At 36.2% G+C, this 14,856-nt stretch overlaps 1 protein-coding gene across 2 annotated transcripts in view; it reads right to left on the reverse strand.

The window, feature by feature from the left end:
* The window catches only part of ATP2A2 (ATPase sarcoplasmic/endoplasmic reticulum Ca2+ transporting 2), a 52,305-nt gene that overhangs the window by 14,018 nt on the left and 23,431 nt on the right, over window positions 1–14,856 (reverse strand). For both annotated transcript variants that reach the window (XR_005033334.2, XM_036929323.2), the window contains exons 6-11: window positions 11,752–11,832; window positions 10,980–11,065; window positions 9,360–9,824; window positions 5,723–5,811; window positions 5,133–5,235; window positions 4,158–4,289 (exon numbers count right to left, since the gene is read on the reverse strand). Coding sequence is in view for 1 of the 2 variants with exons in the window: in XM_036929323.2 (XP_036785218.1) it covers window positions 4,158–4,289; window positions 5,133–5,235; window positions 5,723–5,811; window positions 9,360–9,824; window positions 10,980–11,065; window positions 11,752–11,832 (956 nt within the window). In the remaining variant the exon portion in view is untranslated. The remainder of the gene's footprint in view (window positions 1–4,157; window positions 4,290–5,132; window positions 5,236–5,722; window positions 5,812–9,359; window positions 9,825–10,979; window positions 11,066–11,751; window positions 11,833–14,856) is intronic.

Genomic DNA, 14,856 nt, shown 5'->3' on the forward strand with positions numbered 1-14,856 from the left:
CTCCTGTCAAGAAGTTGTTGCCTTTGCTGAGGCGACCATGCTGGATCTGTCCTGCAATAAACTGTCATTAGATTCTATGACCTCACATGCTTGGTGAGGCTAGACCTGAGTAAAACCATCTCCAACAGCAGATGGCAGACACTAGCCATCTGGTCAGCCTCCAGCCAGATTTCCTCAGTGTCTTCAGACTGGTCATCCTGCCTGCCACTTTGCTCAGCCCAAGAATCCTGGCTTTAGAGCTCTGACAGGCAGCAGGAAAGGGGCTGGCGGCCATGCATTTGTCCAGGGTTCTTACCTAACGGACACCCTGCACCCTCCACCACTGCTACCACATTGAAGGACCCTTTCAAATGTTAATCTAACCTTGTAGTCATGGTAAATTCTGCTTGAAAACCATGTTACAATTTTACTATACTAGCCTTGATGTGCAAATGTGCTGAGAATCTTTACAGTTGTATTTGAAGAATATTAGTAATTTACTTTTCTTCTCATGTCCACGTCAGGTTTTGGTATTAGGGTTAAGCTGGCCTTATTAAATGAGCTGAGAAGAGTTTCATTTTTCTCCTCTTGTAGCCTGTAAAACGTCTATTTCTTAAGTGTTTGGGAGAACTGGGCCTGAAGAACTTTTGTGGAGATTTTTATTTATAGATTCAATTAATTTAACAGACACAGGATTGCTCCATTTTCCTTAAAAGTGTCAGTTTAGAAAGTTGTGTTACTGAAGGGGTTTGTCAGTTTCTTCTGCACTGTCAAGTTTATTAGTATGAAATTGTTCATAACAGATTCCTTACCTCGATGATATTTTCCTTCCACCTATTTTCTACTTTCTTCTGTTGGAAGCTTACCACATTGATTTTTAACCTTTTTAATATGTGCATTTAAAGCTATATACTTTCCCTGAAATGATGCTGTAGCCACAACCTCCAATTTCAATAAGGTGTGTTTAATATAGTTTAGTTCAAAATAGTGTGTAATTTCCGCTATGGTTTCTTCTTTTACCCATGGGTTATTTAGAAAAATGTTGTTTAAGCAGCAGAATCACAGAATTCAAGAATGGACTAACAGGTACCAAAGGGAAAGGGACTGGGGAGGATGGGTGGGTAGGGAGGGATAAGGGGGGGAGAAGTAGGGGGGTATTAAGATTAGCATCCATAGCGGGGTGGGAGAAAGGGGAGGGCTGTACAACACAGAGAAGACAAGTAGTGATTCTACAACAGGTTGCTACGCTGATGGACAGTGACTGTAAAGGAGTATATAGGGGGGACCTGGTATAGGGGAGAGCCTAGTAAACAAAGTATTCGTCATGTAAGTGTAGATTAATGATTAAAAAAAAAAAAATGCAGTTCCTATGTGGTGACCTCTAATGAGTTCTACACAATGATATAAAGGACATATAAAAGTGTAGGCAAAGGGTCTGTTTGTGTTTATACAGAGGATCAAAGCCTAATTGGGCTACCCCGAAAATGAACTAAGAAACGATATGAAAGTGAACTTCCAACATCAGCACTCTCGGGAAGACTCATGCCAGATGATCATCAAAAAACCCCAACAAAGATCCACGCACTGCTACAGCTGTAGATGCACTCATCCCACCAGCTCCTGGACTTGCCATGGGAATGAAGGAGATATCTAAGCTGGCCTGTGCATACAGTAAAACAACAAATTTGACTGGATCTATACTGTTGGAACTCAACCAAGAATTAGGAGAAGTGCAAATTGTAGCGCTCCAAAATCTTACAACTACAGACTATTTACTGTTAAAAGAACATATGGGATGTGAACAGTGCCCAGGAATGGGTTGTTTTAATTTGTCTGATTTTTCTCAAACTATTCAAATTCAGTTAGATAATAACCATCATATCATTGATAAGTTTTCACAAATGCCTAGGGTGCCTAACTGGTTTTCTTGGTTTCACTGGAGATGGCTGGTAATTACAGATATGCTTTGGTTATGTAACTATACTCCTATTATGTTAATGTGTGTGCGCAATTTAAGTAGTAGCTTAAAATCTATACATGCTGAAGTTACTCTACAAGAAGATATGTCAAAGAAATAATCAATCTTCCCATGTTTTCTCCCGCCTGCTACTTCTATAGCTTTTCTTCTTCCTTCCTAATTACAACGAATTCTTAAACAGAATTCGTGCCTCATATCAAATTTACCGAGTATCATAACTCCTCCAAGTGGTAAAGATACCTCAAGACAAATGCTGGGCATAGAAGCCACAGGGCATAAATATGCAAAGAAATAAAAAGCTAACCATTTCAAACAATAAGGCTTCTCTCTCACTTACCAACTTAACATTTCCCTGTATGGCCCCGGAAGATGACTGGTTAGCCAGAGACGGGTAAGATTCCTCAAGGGAGGAACAACCTAAGACAGGCACAGTCGCAGGGGGGTCATCAGGTGAGAAATTGGGGATCAACAGAGGTGAGGCTTAGAACCTCACCCTCCCTGTTCTGAGAGAAATCTTCTGCATACGTGGATGTTTTATTGCCCTTGTCTAGCTTGGATTAACACATAGTCTACAGGCACACACCTGATCATCTACATTTGCTCTCTTACAACACTAAACTATGTTTTCTACCTTTATGTTGTATCTACCTACCACTTCAGCATCTTATTAAAAATAATAAAGAGAGAAATGTGGTATCCACATATAAATCAAGTATAAAAATCAAATGTGTATTCATATTTGAACTGACTGTTTATAGTTCACAATGCATGAGCAAAACCAAAAGTTTCTGTGATGACTGCCCTTGTACTGTTCACCATGTAACTTATTCACTATGTAAGAATTTGTTCTCCATGTAAGAACTTGTTCGTTATGCTTCAGAAGACTGGAGACTGACGAAAATTAGGCTTGGGGTGGATTAATGATTGTGCATTGAGCATTGACTCCCCTATACAGAATTTTATTGTTGTTAACAACCATTTGATCAATAAATATGAGAGATGCCCTAACAACAACAACCAAGAAAAAGTACACACTTCCAATTGTAAAATAAATAAGTAACCGGGATGTAATGTATAGCATAAGGAATATAGTCAAAATATTGTAACAACTTGGTATGGTGATAGCTGGTACTTAGAATTATCATGTATATAAATGTTGAATCACTGTGTTGTACACCTGAAACTAATGTAATGTAATACTGTGTGTCAACTACCCTTCAATAAAAAATAATTATCTAAAAAAAAAAAAAAAGAAAGAAAAATGTTGTTTAGCTTCAAAATATTTGGGAAATGTGCTACTTATTGTTTTGTTACTGATTTTTAGTTTAATTCTGTTGTGGTCAGCAATCTTGTGTATGATTTCAACCGTTTGTAATTTTTGTTGAGTCTTGCTTCCCCGACAAGCGTATCAGAAGCAGAACAGAAATAAGGGTTAGGCTGAATATATTTACAGTGCTGTTCAAATTTTCCATATCCTTAATGATTTTTTCATCCACTTGTTCTATCAATTTTTGAGATAGGTGTGTTAAAAATCTCTGTGGAATTGTCTATTTTTCTTTTTATTTCTGTTAATTTTTATTTCATGTACTTTGTGCAATTAGGTACATACACACAAATGATTTAACCGTTTAGCACAAGGCCATGGGTGACCTTGACAAGAAGTTTTGTTAACTGAAGAGGCAAAAGCTTGACTGGAGTGGATTCGAGAAAATGGAAGGGTTGAAACAAGAGAATACATAAAAATGGTTCTTTCTGGAAGTTTTACTGTATAGGAAAAGAATATGGTCCTGAAGGGAGAAATAAAGTCAAAAAAAGTTTTAAGATAAAAAACCCACTGTTAGGTCTCCTGTGCTGAAGAAGATCCAGCAAAGATGGACAATTGATAATGCAGGAGGGAGATGTTGGGGGCTTACTGCACAAGGAGCCAGGACAATCTATCCACAGCACTACTGGAAAAGCAAAGATTATGTGCACAGATGGTTTCATGTGGAACTTATCTATTGATTACTTTTATTTTCATGGTCAAATAGCTAGCCAGATCATTTTACGTGAGAGTGAATATGGGGAAGGAGATATTTCAAGTTTGAGGAAATTAGGTATATAATTAGTTGTCCAAGGTAATAATAAGAGGGTAAATGGACTAAGCATATATGGTATGCATGATGGCAGCATGAACAATACACCAGGCTTAGATACTGACCGAGTTGCAGGCATTTGCTCGTTCTATTTTAGAAAGACCCTTCAATTCGGTATCAAATACATTCATCTTCTCTACCAGGCAAGTGAGAGCAGTCTCTGTAGCTTCTCCAACTTTTTCATACACACCCTTTGCCTGTATTGGTTAATGGCATAGAAAGTGCAAAAAGGTATAAGTAATGAGCAAATAAGTTTTCATTAATAAAGACTTTTTTCCATAGGAGGACAACCTCTCCTCCACTGCATCACTATTCTATGGGCTATTTTAATCCTACTCTGGAGCTCATGATCCAGATAATTAAAAATGTACTCAAAGTAAGGTGTGCATTTTATCTTATTCTAATAATTAGGTTTTTCATTTCCCATAACTATAATCACAATATTAATTCAAATAGAGTTTTCAAAACATATTTATAATTCCATGTCATTACTTATCATTCTGTACAGTTTACATTCTGTTTCTGATGGGGACTGGCTTGCCTTTTAGATGGAAACCAAAGGATTTATCTCACTAATTAAAAGGGGATGGAAAAAGGTTTCCGTTGCTTAAATTTTATAGTATTATTTCATCATCATATTCAAAACAGTCCTTTATGCCTCAGCTTGTCCTGAACAATATAATGCTACCCATCTTAAAAAGGAAGATCAACAGCCTACATTTTCAGGAAAACTGCTTCTATCCTGGGTTTCATTCATTTATAGTAACCACACTATAAAGAGATAAGAACACCATGTACACTACACAACTCTTAAGTAACTGCAATGCTCAGTCACCAAGGGTATGTGAAAGGCTCTCTGCTGCTTTCTCTGGCTGGGTCATGCTGACTCTGATAGAGAGAGGCTCTTGAATGAAAGGAAAATCAAATCAGGAACCCTTACTTTCAAAAGGGAGGAAGGCAGGCTGGATTTTCCTTCCACCCAACCCACCCTTGAGCTAGGAACGGATCAAGTCTAGGTTCTCATTTATGAAGAGCCTTACCTCATTGTAATCTAAAGCAGAGTCATTACAAAGAGCACAAATTGTTGCCAATTCTACAAGACCGTCATACTGATGACATTTCACTGGTTTATCATCTTTATGCCTGTCAAAAGAAAAAACTCTTAGAGCACGGTGTGTCATCTCTATTAATTTTTATTTAATTATTTAATAATATAAATAAGAATTTTGTGGAAAACAGACTGGCAAGTATTCAAAAGAATTTCAGTGATGGCTCTTAGAAATGTGATGCTGGAGACAATAACAGAATGTGTTTCTTTTATCAGGAATGTATCAGTAAAGACCAAAAATTATTAAAGAATTTCACAACTGGTATTAATAAAGAACAAAGCCCACTTATTCAGGCTTTAAACAGGAGCTAAATAACAATGAAAAAGATCACCAGCTTATAACCTGTGTTTTCTGTTTCAAAGTGTGTTTTATATCTTGTTCAAAAAATTTTTACTACTCTTAAGAAGTAACATGAGCCATATTCAAAAAAACTGTCTTAACTTTTTATACACACTGCTTATCTGCACAGGTACCAAACTGCCACAGTGGATGCTTTAAATGATAAGGAGGTTCTCACTCACACTTCTCCAACAGGTGCATATGTTGATCCAGTTATGGTAAACTCATTAAGGGAACAAGTATCACCTTCAATTTTGTCCAGAATGAACATCTACAGAAAAAAATAACAAGCACTAAGAATTTAAAGGTGTAAAAATATCCTAGAAAAAAATATCTTTAAGACAAAAGATCTTTCTCATTTAAGAAAACAATTTCTATGAAACGATGGATAAAGCTCAGTATCAGAAGTACTGTTATTACAGCATGATGCTATTTAAGACTGTCTTCCCCATTTACCTAACAGTGATGAAACAGCATCGCTGAGGTGCCGAATAAATAATAAGCAGCAGCAGCACCAAGAACATGGACGATAACCTGTGTGAAACCTGAGTTACAAGGACTCTGGGTCAGGTCAGTCAATGCCAGAGACTCGGCAGTACTCTTCAGAATGCTCAGAATTCCAAATTTCAAATGACTGGCTGAGAAAATGGTGTTAGGTAGTCCTGCCTTAGAGCTAAGAGTAAATGCCTGGGAAATATAAACTCAAAGAATAAATTTCAGAGGTACATAAATGTTCCCTAAGTAAAATAAGACAAATCACTTTCCTGTTCCTTCCCACTTACTTTGATTTTGCCAATAGTTTATTTTCAGTGAAGCTGCATAACTACTTGTACACAGTAAGGAGCCCACAGAGCTGAATGAAATCATGTTACCAAGACAATACAGGTGGAAGTGTGCTTAGGAAAGATATTTTAAATTTACAGAATAATAAAGTGACACAAGCTAGTTTCTTAAAGATGAGTTCTTTTTGTTTTCTTGGTTTCAATTATAATTCAGAAGCCAGTTTGGAAGATTTAGGTTTGTTTTCACTGTGAACTGAAACTGTAAAACCTGTTAAAAAAACAAAAAAAGCAAAAAAATAGAGAATGGAACTTCGACTATACTAATTCATGCCAAAATCTCTGAAATATGAGCAATTCATTCTACAATAATGAATTTTAAAAACAAACTCAAGTAACAAAGGGCCATGTAATGTCTTAAAAACAGGAATTCAGAGCATTCCAACTCATATTCAATAAGAAAATCATCTCATCTTTAAGAAAATTTTTTTTTTGGTCTCAAGATCTGCTTGCCATATATATAGCACATACTTATAAATCTGAAAGACTTCATTTCAAAGTATACTCAGCAATAAATCAACATTAGAACTAAAGCTCTAAGACATACAAAACACTTCTTTAATAAAAATATATAATGGGATTTAAAAGGTTCTAGTTCAGTGTGCCAAATGAGGAAAAGATTCATGTCCAAGGTCACATACACCAAGATCATTGACTCCCACAAAATTTTTTTTACAACAGATACAACACCTAAAAAAAGGAAGCTTGTCAAATGGCTCTTTCCAAAGATGTTTGACATTTTACAGAAGAGGAAACAAAGGACCAAAGAGGCTAAAGGACATATGTGTTCAAGGTTATACAATTATCAAATGGAAGAGAGAGAACTGGTTTTAACCACCAAACTCTCCTGTAAGAAAATCCAACTTTACCCCTTAGTGAAAGTTGTGTGACCTCAGACATGTCACAACTTCTAAGAGCCTTGATTTTCTAACCTCTTGAGCAGGATTACCATGATTCAAATAGAGTCACTGTGAAAAAGCAAGTTGGCATTGTTACTATACACTGTGCCATTTCTTTAATGATACTGTATAAAAAGTGAAACTCTGGCTTTATACCAGAATCCAAAATATTTTAAGACATTTAAAAGTATAATTCCCATTAACTAAATCCAAATGCACTTGGGCATTTTAGATTGTGAGCAAGTAAACCATTTAGGAACTGCATGATGAAAGTAGCCCTAAATCAAGGGCAGTTATGCAATCCACGGCAAGAAACCTCCTGTAGAATACTGATCAGCATCAGCTTTCTGTTGCTGAGGTAGAACAGAACAAAGAGTCAGGCTATTTCTTTAGTAAAAGAAAACATTTTAAATGAAACTATTTAAGGGAAAATAATATAAGAACAGAAAAATTTTTTATTATGAATTTCAACTCTTAGTTTGAAATCTGATTTACTGCCACAACTTTAAATTAAAATTTTCTAGAGATTATAATTTCACACACTACTTACTTTCAGGGGTATAAGAATGATTCTGAGGAATTAAAATGGAAGAGAAAGAACTGGGTTCTCTCTTGCAAGTTAAATTTAAACAATTTCCTGGGGGAAACTAAACAGGTAACATGAAATTTCCTTTCAAAAAACAACAACAACAAAACTCCCTTTCCCTTTCCAAAACAATCTGCTTTTAGCTGACAACTAGTTTTTTGAAGTCTTGTCCACCTTTTCTGGTTCAAAGGAATGAACACTTGGGTAGCTCAGTCGAACCCTACATCTGGAAAAACAGGACAAACTAGAAGCTCACCACTTGAGAGATAGAAGAGCCGATCTGTTTTAAACACCTGTCCATTCATTCTAAATCTGGGTTTGGACTTCACAAAGAGTTAGGAGTATGTGTATCTAAAAATCATCACGAATCTAAATTTGGCAAGACAAAGATTCAGAGGGTTTCACTATAAAATAAATGATGTAAAAATAATTTTCAATGCTGAAAAACATTATCCAAAATCTGGAGATAAGACCAAGAGGATGGCCACATTCCTTTTGGAGTCATTCAGAAACATAATTTAACAGGTCTACTCAAAGATTCAGTGTTTTGGAAAGATGTAACACTGTTTCACTGTGCTATTTATTATTAATTATGGGCTCAATGTTACATGAGGTTGTGGATTTGTGTCCTGCTGAAGAGGTAATCTGCAGTTTGATTGTCCTGTAGGATATTAACTAGTTTTTATAATCTAACATAAAGCAATTTGATTCTAATATTGAGCACTTCCTCAAATGCTCTTGTAAACCAAGTTTCACCATCTTACCGATTATCTCATTACATTAATTAATGAGCCAAACAGAATCTTTGACATATGTCCACTCAATATTTGTATGAGTCATGTACCTTTTGGAAAATTATACTTTTTTTTTTGGACTTGTACAAAGTTGTTTAAATGAAACCTAGGGAAACTGAATTATAAGAACGAACTTATCAGCTATATCATGTATTATTTCTTTAGTTTTTATTTTTCCAAGGGCAGGTTTAAATGGTTCCTTACTTTACTCCCAAGTGATATTCCAAACAGCCTAAGATAGGAAGGAGGAAGCAAGTTTAAGGCAATTATTTACTTTTCAAGAAGAAAGCATGTCTCAATTCAATGTGTTAGGGACATACCAATGAGAATTTTAGGTAGGTAACTAGTAGTTTTATAGAACACTATTGCTTTAAAGCTTATCTATTAACATCCACACACTTAGAGACAGAGGAGCACAGTCACCTAACATTTGCAGACTGCCTAAAGTTATTTTCCCAAAAGAAGTATATCAACTGTGGAGATACCCTTTATTTAATGAAACAGTTTTAGGAATTTAATGATTAATTCCTCTGAAGTATTAGAAATTACCTGGGGCTCAGGCTTATACATACAACCCAATTTGTTTACAACACATAAAAAGGTTTCAAATTATGAATCAAAGGTTTTGATGGCATGAGGGCATATTCTTGAGATGAATTAACCACCAACACAGAAAAGACTCTTAAATTACTCCCACTTACCCTGCAGACTGACATCTGGTTTGTTGTAAGTGTACCAGTTTTGTCTGAGCAGATAACAGAAGTACAACCAAGGGTTTCTACGGAAGGAAGGCTTCGAACAATGGCATTTTTCTTTGCCATTCTGCGTGTTCCCAGGGCCAGGCAGGTGGTGATGACAGCAGGTAGACCTTCAGGAATGGCTGCTACAGCCAGGGCCACTGCAATTTTAAAGTAGTAAATAGCACCTCTGATCCAGGAGCCTCCGTGAACTGGGTCATTGAAATGCCCAATATTTATGATCCAGACGGCAATGCAAATAAGGGAGATGACTTTGGAAAGCTGTTCCCCAAATTCATCTAGTTTCTGCTGGAGGGGTGTTCTCTCCTGTTCTGTTGCCACCATTTCATCCCGGATCTTGCCGATTTCAGTGTTCACTCCAGTCGCCACCACGACTCCCATGGCTTTACCAGCAGCAATGTTGGTACCCTAGGACAGAAGTAGAGAACTGCTTATAATATAACCACCACACCCAACTTAAAAACTGACTAATAAACTAAGACTCATGTTGATTTTGACTAGAGCACCCAGATTCTCTCACCACATTTTACTGGGCCTTCCAATGGCTAATCTTCAGAGAACCAGCCATCCAACTTTGATAATGAGCAATACCTCATGTAGGTAGGATGGTGCCTCTCTCCCTGGCTCTTACTTCATGCGGCACCAGCACCTGTACATGGAGTCCCTGGGCTCTTAGAACACTGAGCCTTGGCCTGCAGACTGGCTTTAGGCTGGAACAGTGCACAGACCCTCCGTCTCCTGATCTCTCAAACTCCATATGGCTCTCTCGACCTTAAGCATTTTCCACCTACGGCTCCCTTCCCTACTCAACCTCCCCTACCCTGATCCCAAATAATAAGTAGGGCAACCAGCACCTTGGGCTACACCTTGAGGACCTCCACTCAAACACTGGCATTCAAAATTAATGAAATCAAGTATGAGCATTCTCTCCCCACTCCACTTTAATTCCTTGTGTGGGAATGATATAGCTCCAGTATTTCCACCTGCCATGGGTGGTTAGGCTCCCATACTAACCCACAAAAGCCCACTTGAAATATTTTAAGTTCCAAACAAGAAAAAAATCTATAAATTTTCCAATTTGTATTTCCAAATTGTAACAAAGAATTAAAATAGTACAATAAACATCCTTGTAACTTTTCACACACTACTTCATGTTTGTTTGCCATATGCTTTCTCTCTAAACACACACCTTTTTATTGTGAACTATGTATCCACATCAGCCATATCATTTTGAAAACACCCTTTATAGCTAAGCCTTTTTCAAACAAATCTACTTTTCTGCTATGTTTACACATAAAAAGTTTAAAGATATTTTTTTGACCTGACCTTTTTTTAAATCCTCAAAAATTTGCCAACTAAATGAAAGACATCTTGCATACACATTCCACCATTATATGTTACTGATGTTTTCTCACACCTGGGACTGACCAGGAACAGTATAATTATTCTCTGAGTAACAGCCAGCACTTTCTAAAGTCTGACTCCTGAAAGTGGGCAGTGAAAAAAAAGTCTACAGACTTAAAACTGAGAATGTTTTCATTCTATAGTTGATGAAATACTTACAGAAAAGAGCATGTTCTTCTTATCTTGGTTGACAGCCCGTGGGTCAGGGACAGGGTCAGTGTGCTTGATGACAGAGACAGATTCGCCTAAGCAAGTTGTAAGATAGAAGAGATGGTTGGATCTGTGCAATTTACACCCCCCTCCCATCTATGCATGCCACCACCACTCTCAGGAAAAGGGAGAAAAGGCCCAACTCATTCAAAGTTGGTGAACTAGTAAAATTTAGAAATAGAAACCAATTTCAGAGTAAAGAATGCCAGGATTAAAACCAATACAATTTCAAAATAAAAGAACTTAATTTTGGTTTAAAATCCCAGTCAAATACCTTTATTTTCTGAAGAAACTATACAAATTTATTTTCAGGTATCTTTTTATACTCTAATACTGTGAATATACATTTATACACACACACACACACACATTTGTTGCATACTTAAAAAATGGCAAAAAAGTGTATTTATTCTTAATGGACTGAACAAACTGTCACTATATTATGTGAATAATGAGGATCATCCACTGGGAAACCTGTTTTTGTTCAGTATTGCCAAAGAAAGAAATAAAAGCATTGTTTAGAAATATCTGCATGCACTAATCAGACAATTCTATTTCAATTAAACAGAACTGAAAAACAGCAACGAGCAGGTGCACTAAAAAGATCATGTGCTATAGGACTACTTCTCAGAATTTCTACTCGGCTTCTTGAATTCGGTTTAACTTTACTCAACACCACTTATGCTCAGAGTCCGTCTGAGTGGCGTGAAATTCTGTTTACCTGTGAGAATGGACTGGTCCACTCTGAGAGTAGTAGACTTGATGGAAGTTAGCCTTATATCAGCAGGAACTTTGTCACCAACTATAAGGGGGAAAAAGCAGCTCAAATAAGCAACTTTTGGAGTCATGTTTCATATAAATGAATTTGTCTCCAAATAACACAATTTTAAAAAAAAGTAAATAGCTTATATACAGCACAATTAAATAAAAATCTGTTAAAATAAGCAAGATAACCAACTTATCCCCAGAATCATAAAACTCCTTTGCTGGACAGATACAATATTTGAATTACACAGGAAGAGAATGATGCCTGAAGAAATACGAAGCATACATTATTTACACACATGCACATGCATGTGTGGCATGGTGAGGGGGATGGAGTTATATATGCCAAGGTTTACTTCATCAGAAAAGCTAAATTATTGTGAAGAGGAAACAAATGGCTCTTTAAAAAGATTCTCAATCTCAAAAGAGGAATGCAAAATAAAACTAGAGACACCACTTTTAAACTATGAAATTCACAAATAAGAGTTGAGAAAATGCACTAAGTTTGCAAAGATGTATAGAAACAGGCAGAGACTCTTATACTAAGGTGACTAAGATCTGGAAATTTTAGTTTTAATAAGGAAAAAAATCAGAGGCACAAACTTAGGGTCAAGTGCTTAAGCAGAAATTAATAAGTATTCTGCGTTAATGCACTGCTAATAAGGACAAACTGGACATATGTAATGTCACTAAGCATGCCATGTAATATTAATAGTCCATTTAATATATATAATTCAACTATGCTTCCAGACTTTGTGACTAACATATGCTGCTGAATGGGAAGGAAAAACTTGTTACACAAAAATCTCTGGAGGGCATTTTGGCAATACATAATTGTGAATGATAATCTTTTTACTCCATAAATTCCACTACAAGGAATTTATTCTATAGATATGGTTACACAATATGTGGTTAATCACAGCAGTTTTTCATTAAGAGAAGATGAGACAACTCTATTCATACTAAAGTGAACATTTCCTGAGATATACTGTATATGAAGTAGGAAAAACTCAAATGTGAAGCATCATGTCTAAGGAAATACATCTAGGAAGGTATAACCAACTGGGAATACTGGGTAGCTGGACATGGGTAGAAGGAGACTTTTTACCTTGTGCCCTCCAATACCCTTTTAAATATGATTTATCAAATAAATGAATAAGCCTCTAGATCTTTAAGTCAACTGGGGTCTTCTCTAGGCTAGAGTTCCTTTAATAGCACTTACAGGGCCCAAATTTTAGCCCTTTTCCTTGCATGTATGAAGTAAATGCCACAAGGCAAACCCAGGAACATACAGAGCCAGTGTTTCACATGCACCTTTAGAACAGTGCCAGCACAGTGTAGGTATTCAGATATTGTTGAATGAGTACTCACCAGTACCAAAGCAACTGGACATTACCTTTCTGAAAGGTAACTAAGATAGCTTTTGAAGTCTTACGCAAGGACAGCTAAAAATTAAAATTTGTTTACTCTAAAAATGCATGTGGTATTTTTAAGTCATATCTTCATTTTTCCATACTTGCTGTACATACTGAACTGTAACTGTCATCGGTTAATAAAAAATTACCAAAATAGCCATTCTGACCAAGTAGTAGATTTCTTTCATTTGTTAAACCTTCAGTTTATTTCTGATTTTTCTCCATTTCAGAGATTTTAATTTCAGCTCAAGCTCATGAAATAACCCTGTAGCCTAAGTAAGAAATGTGGTCACAAGGCAGCACAGAAAGAGACTGTCAATATATAATCTCAAGGGACAAAGATCATCCTTGCATTTGACTGCAGGGACACATTAAATTAAGGTGAAATTCCTACTGGAAATGCTTATGCAATGAATAGCAATATTCAGACTGAATAAACTAGAACCTTTCATTTTAATGTAATTCTCACTCTAAAGTAACCATATCCTAAACTTTAGTGACCTTCAACAGCTAAAATGTCCCAATAAGATAAAAACTTAAAACCAACTTTACAGAAACCAAACACTTTCTGCATTATTTCTGGTGGAAATAATTTGATCCTGCATGATCTTGAACATGGAAAGAATGCAAGTTCAATGATAAGCATATGACCCTAAATGGAAAATTTACTTGAAAATGTTCCTTTGATGTCTGAGGCAATTTATGTCACAATCCTACAGAAGCAGATGTGCTTCTGATGTGGCAAAGAGGTCCTGATAATCTATAAGCACTAGCATATTCCTGCACTGTAACGGCTGAACATACAAAAAAATCTTAAAGGTTTTGTTTTATACTTAAATAAAGGTAATCCTTTTTTTCTATTTAAACTATTTCTTTTATAAGCACTAGCTCACACTGTCATGTAGAGCTACATTTAAAGCCAGCAATCATATATTCAAATTGAAAATAAATTATGAGAGGACCCAAAAATAGTGTCTTGGCATTTATTTTGCTGTGTTTCAGTGGAAACTCAGAGGATTTGAAATAGATGGCAAATGTATTTCTGAGGCAATAAATACCAAGTTTAAATTTCTTTCCTGGGTAATACAGCCAACATATTAGCTATTAGTTTAAGGTGGGGTCAATAATATATATACACAGAGCATTAAAAATTATATTTATACTGGCATAAAGAAACTAGCCACTACTTTTCCATTAAAGGTCTATTTTAAATATAGGAAGACTGTCTTGTTGCTGTACAGAAATTATAACAATAAACATTTCATTGTTGACCAAACATTCAGGAATGACTCAAACGTCAAATGCTACTGGAAAAAACTACCTGGAAAACCCTTAAAAATTGACGTTAAAGATCTTCTCAACTGTTCTTCCATCCTACAATAGGAAAATAATGAAACATTTAGGAATTAAAAGATGATCTGGGGACCTTTTATAAACTACAGAATCTCAGGACATGCTCTTGATTCAATGCATTTGGGGTGGGTCACAGATCCCATGAAGGGATTCTTTCAAAGAGCCTTTACTATGTGCTGCTTCTCATGTACTAACTATGCCAGCTGTAGGCCAAGAAGACCCTAAGTCCCCCAACGCTGGGAAATGTATTCAGTTTGTTTCCAACAGAAACTGATCTCTTTGTGGAAAGGTAC

The sequence above is a fragment of the Manis pentadactyla genome, chromosome 14 (assembly GCF_030020395.1).
Source record: "Manis pentadactyla isolate mManPen7 chromosome 14, mManPen7.hap1, whole genome shotgun sequence".
NCBI classification, from domain to species: domain Eukaryota; kingdom Metazoa; phylum Chordata; class Mammalia; order Pholidota; family Manidae; genus Manis; species Manis pentadactyla.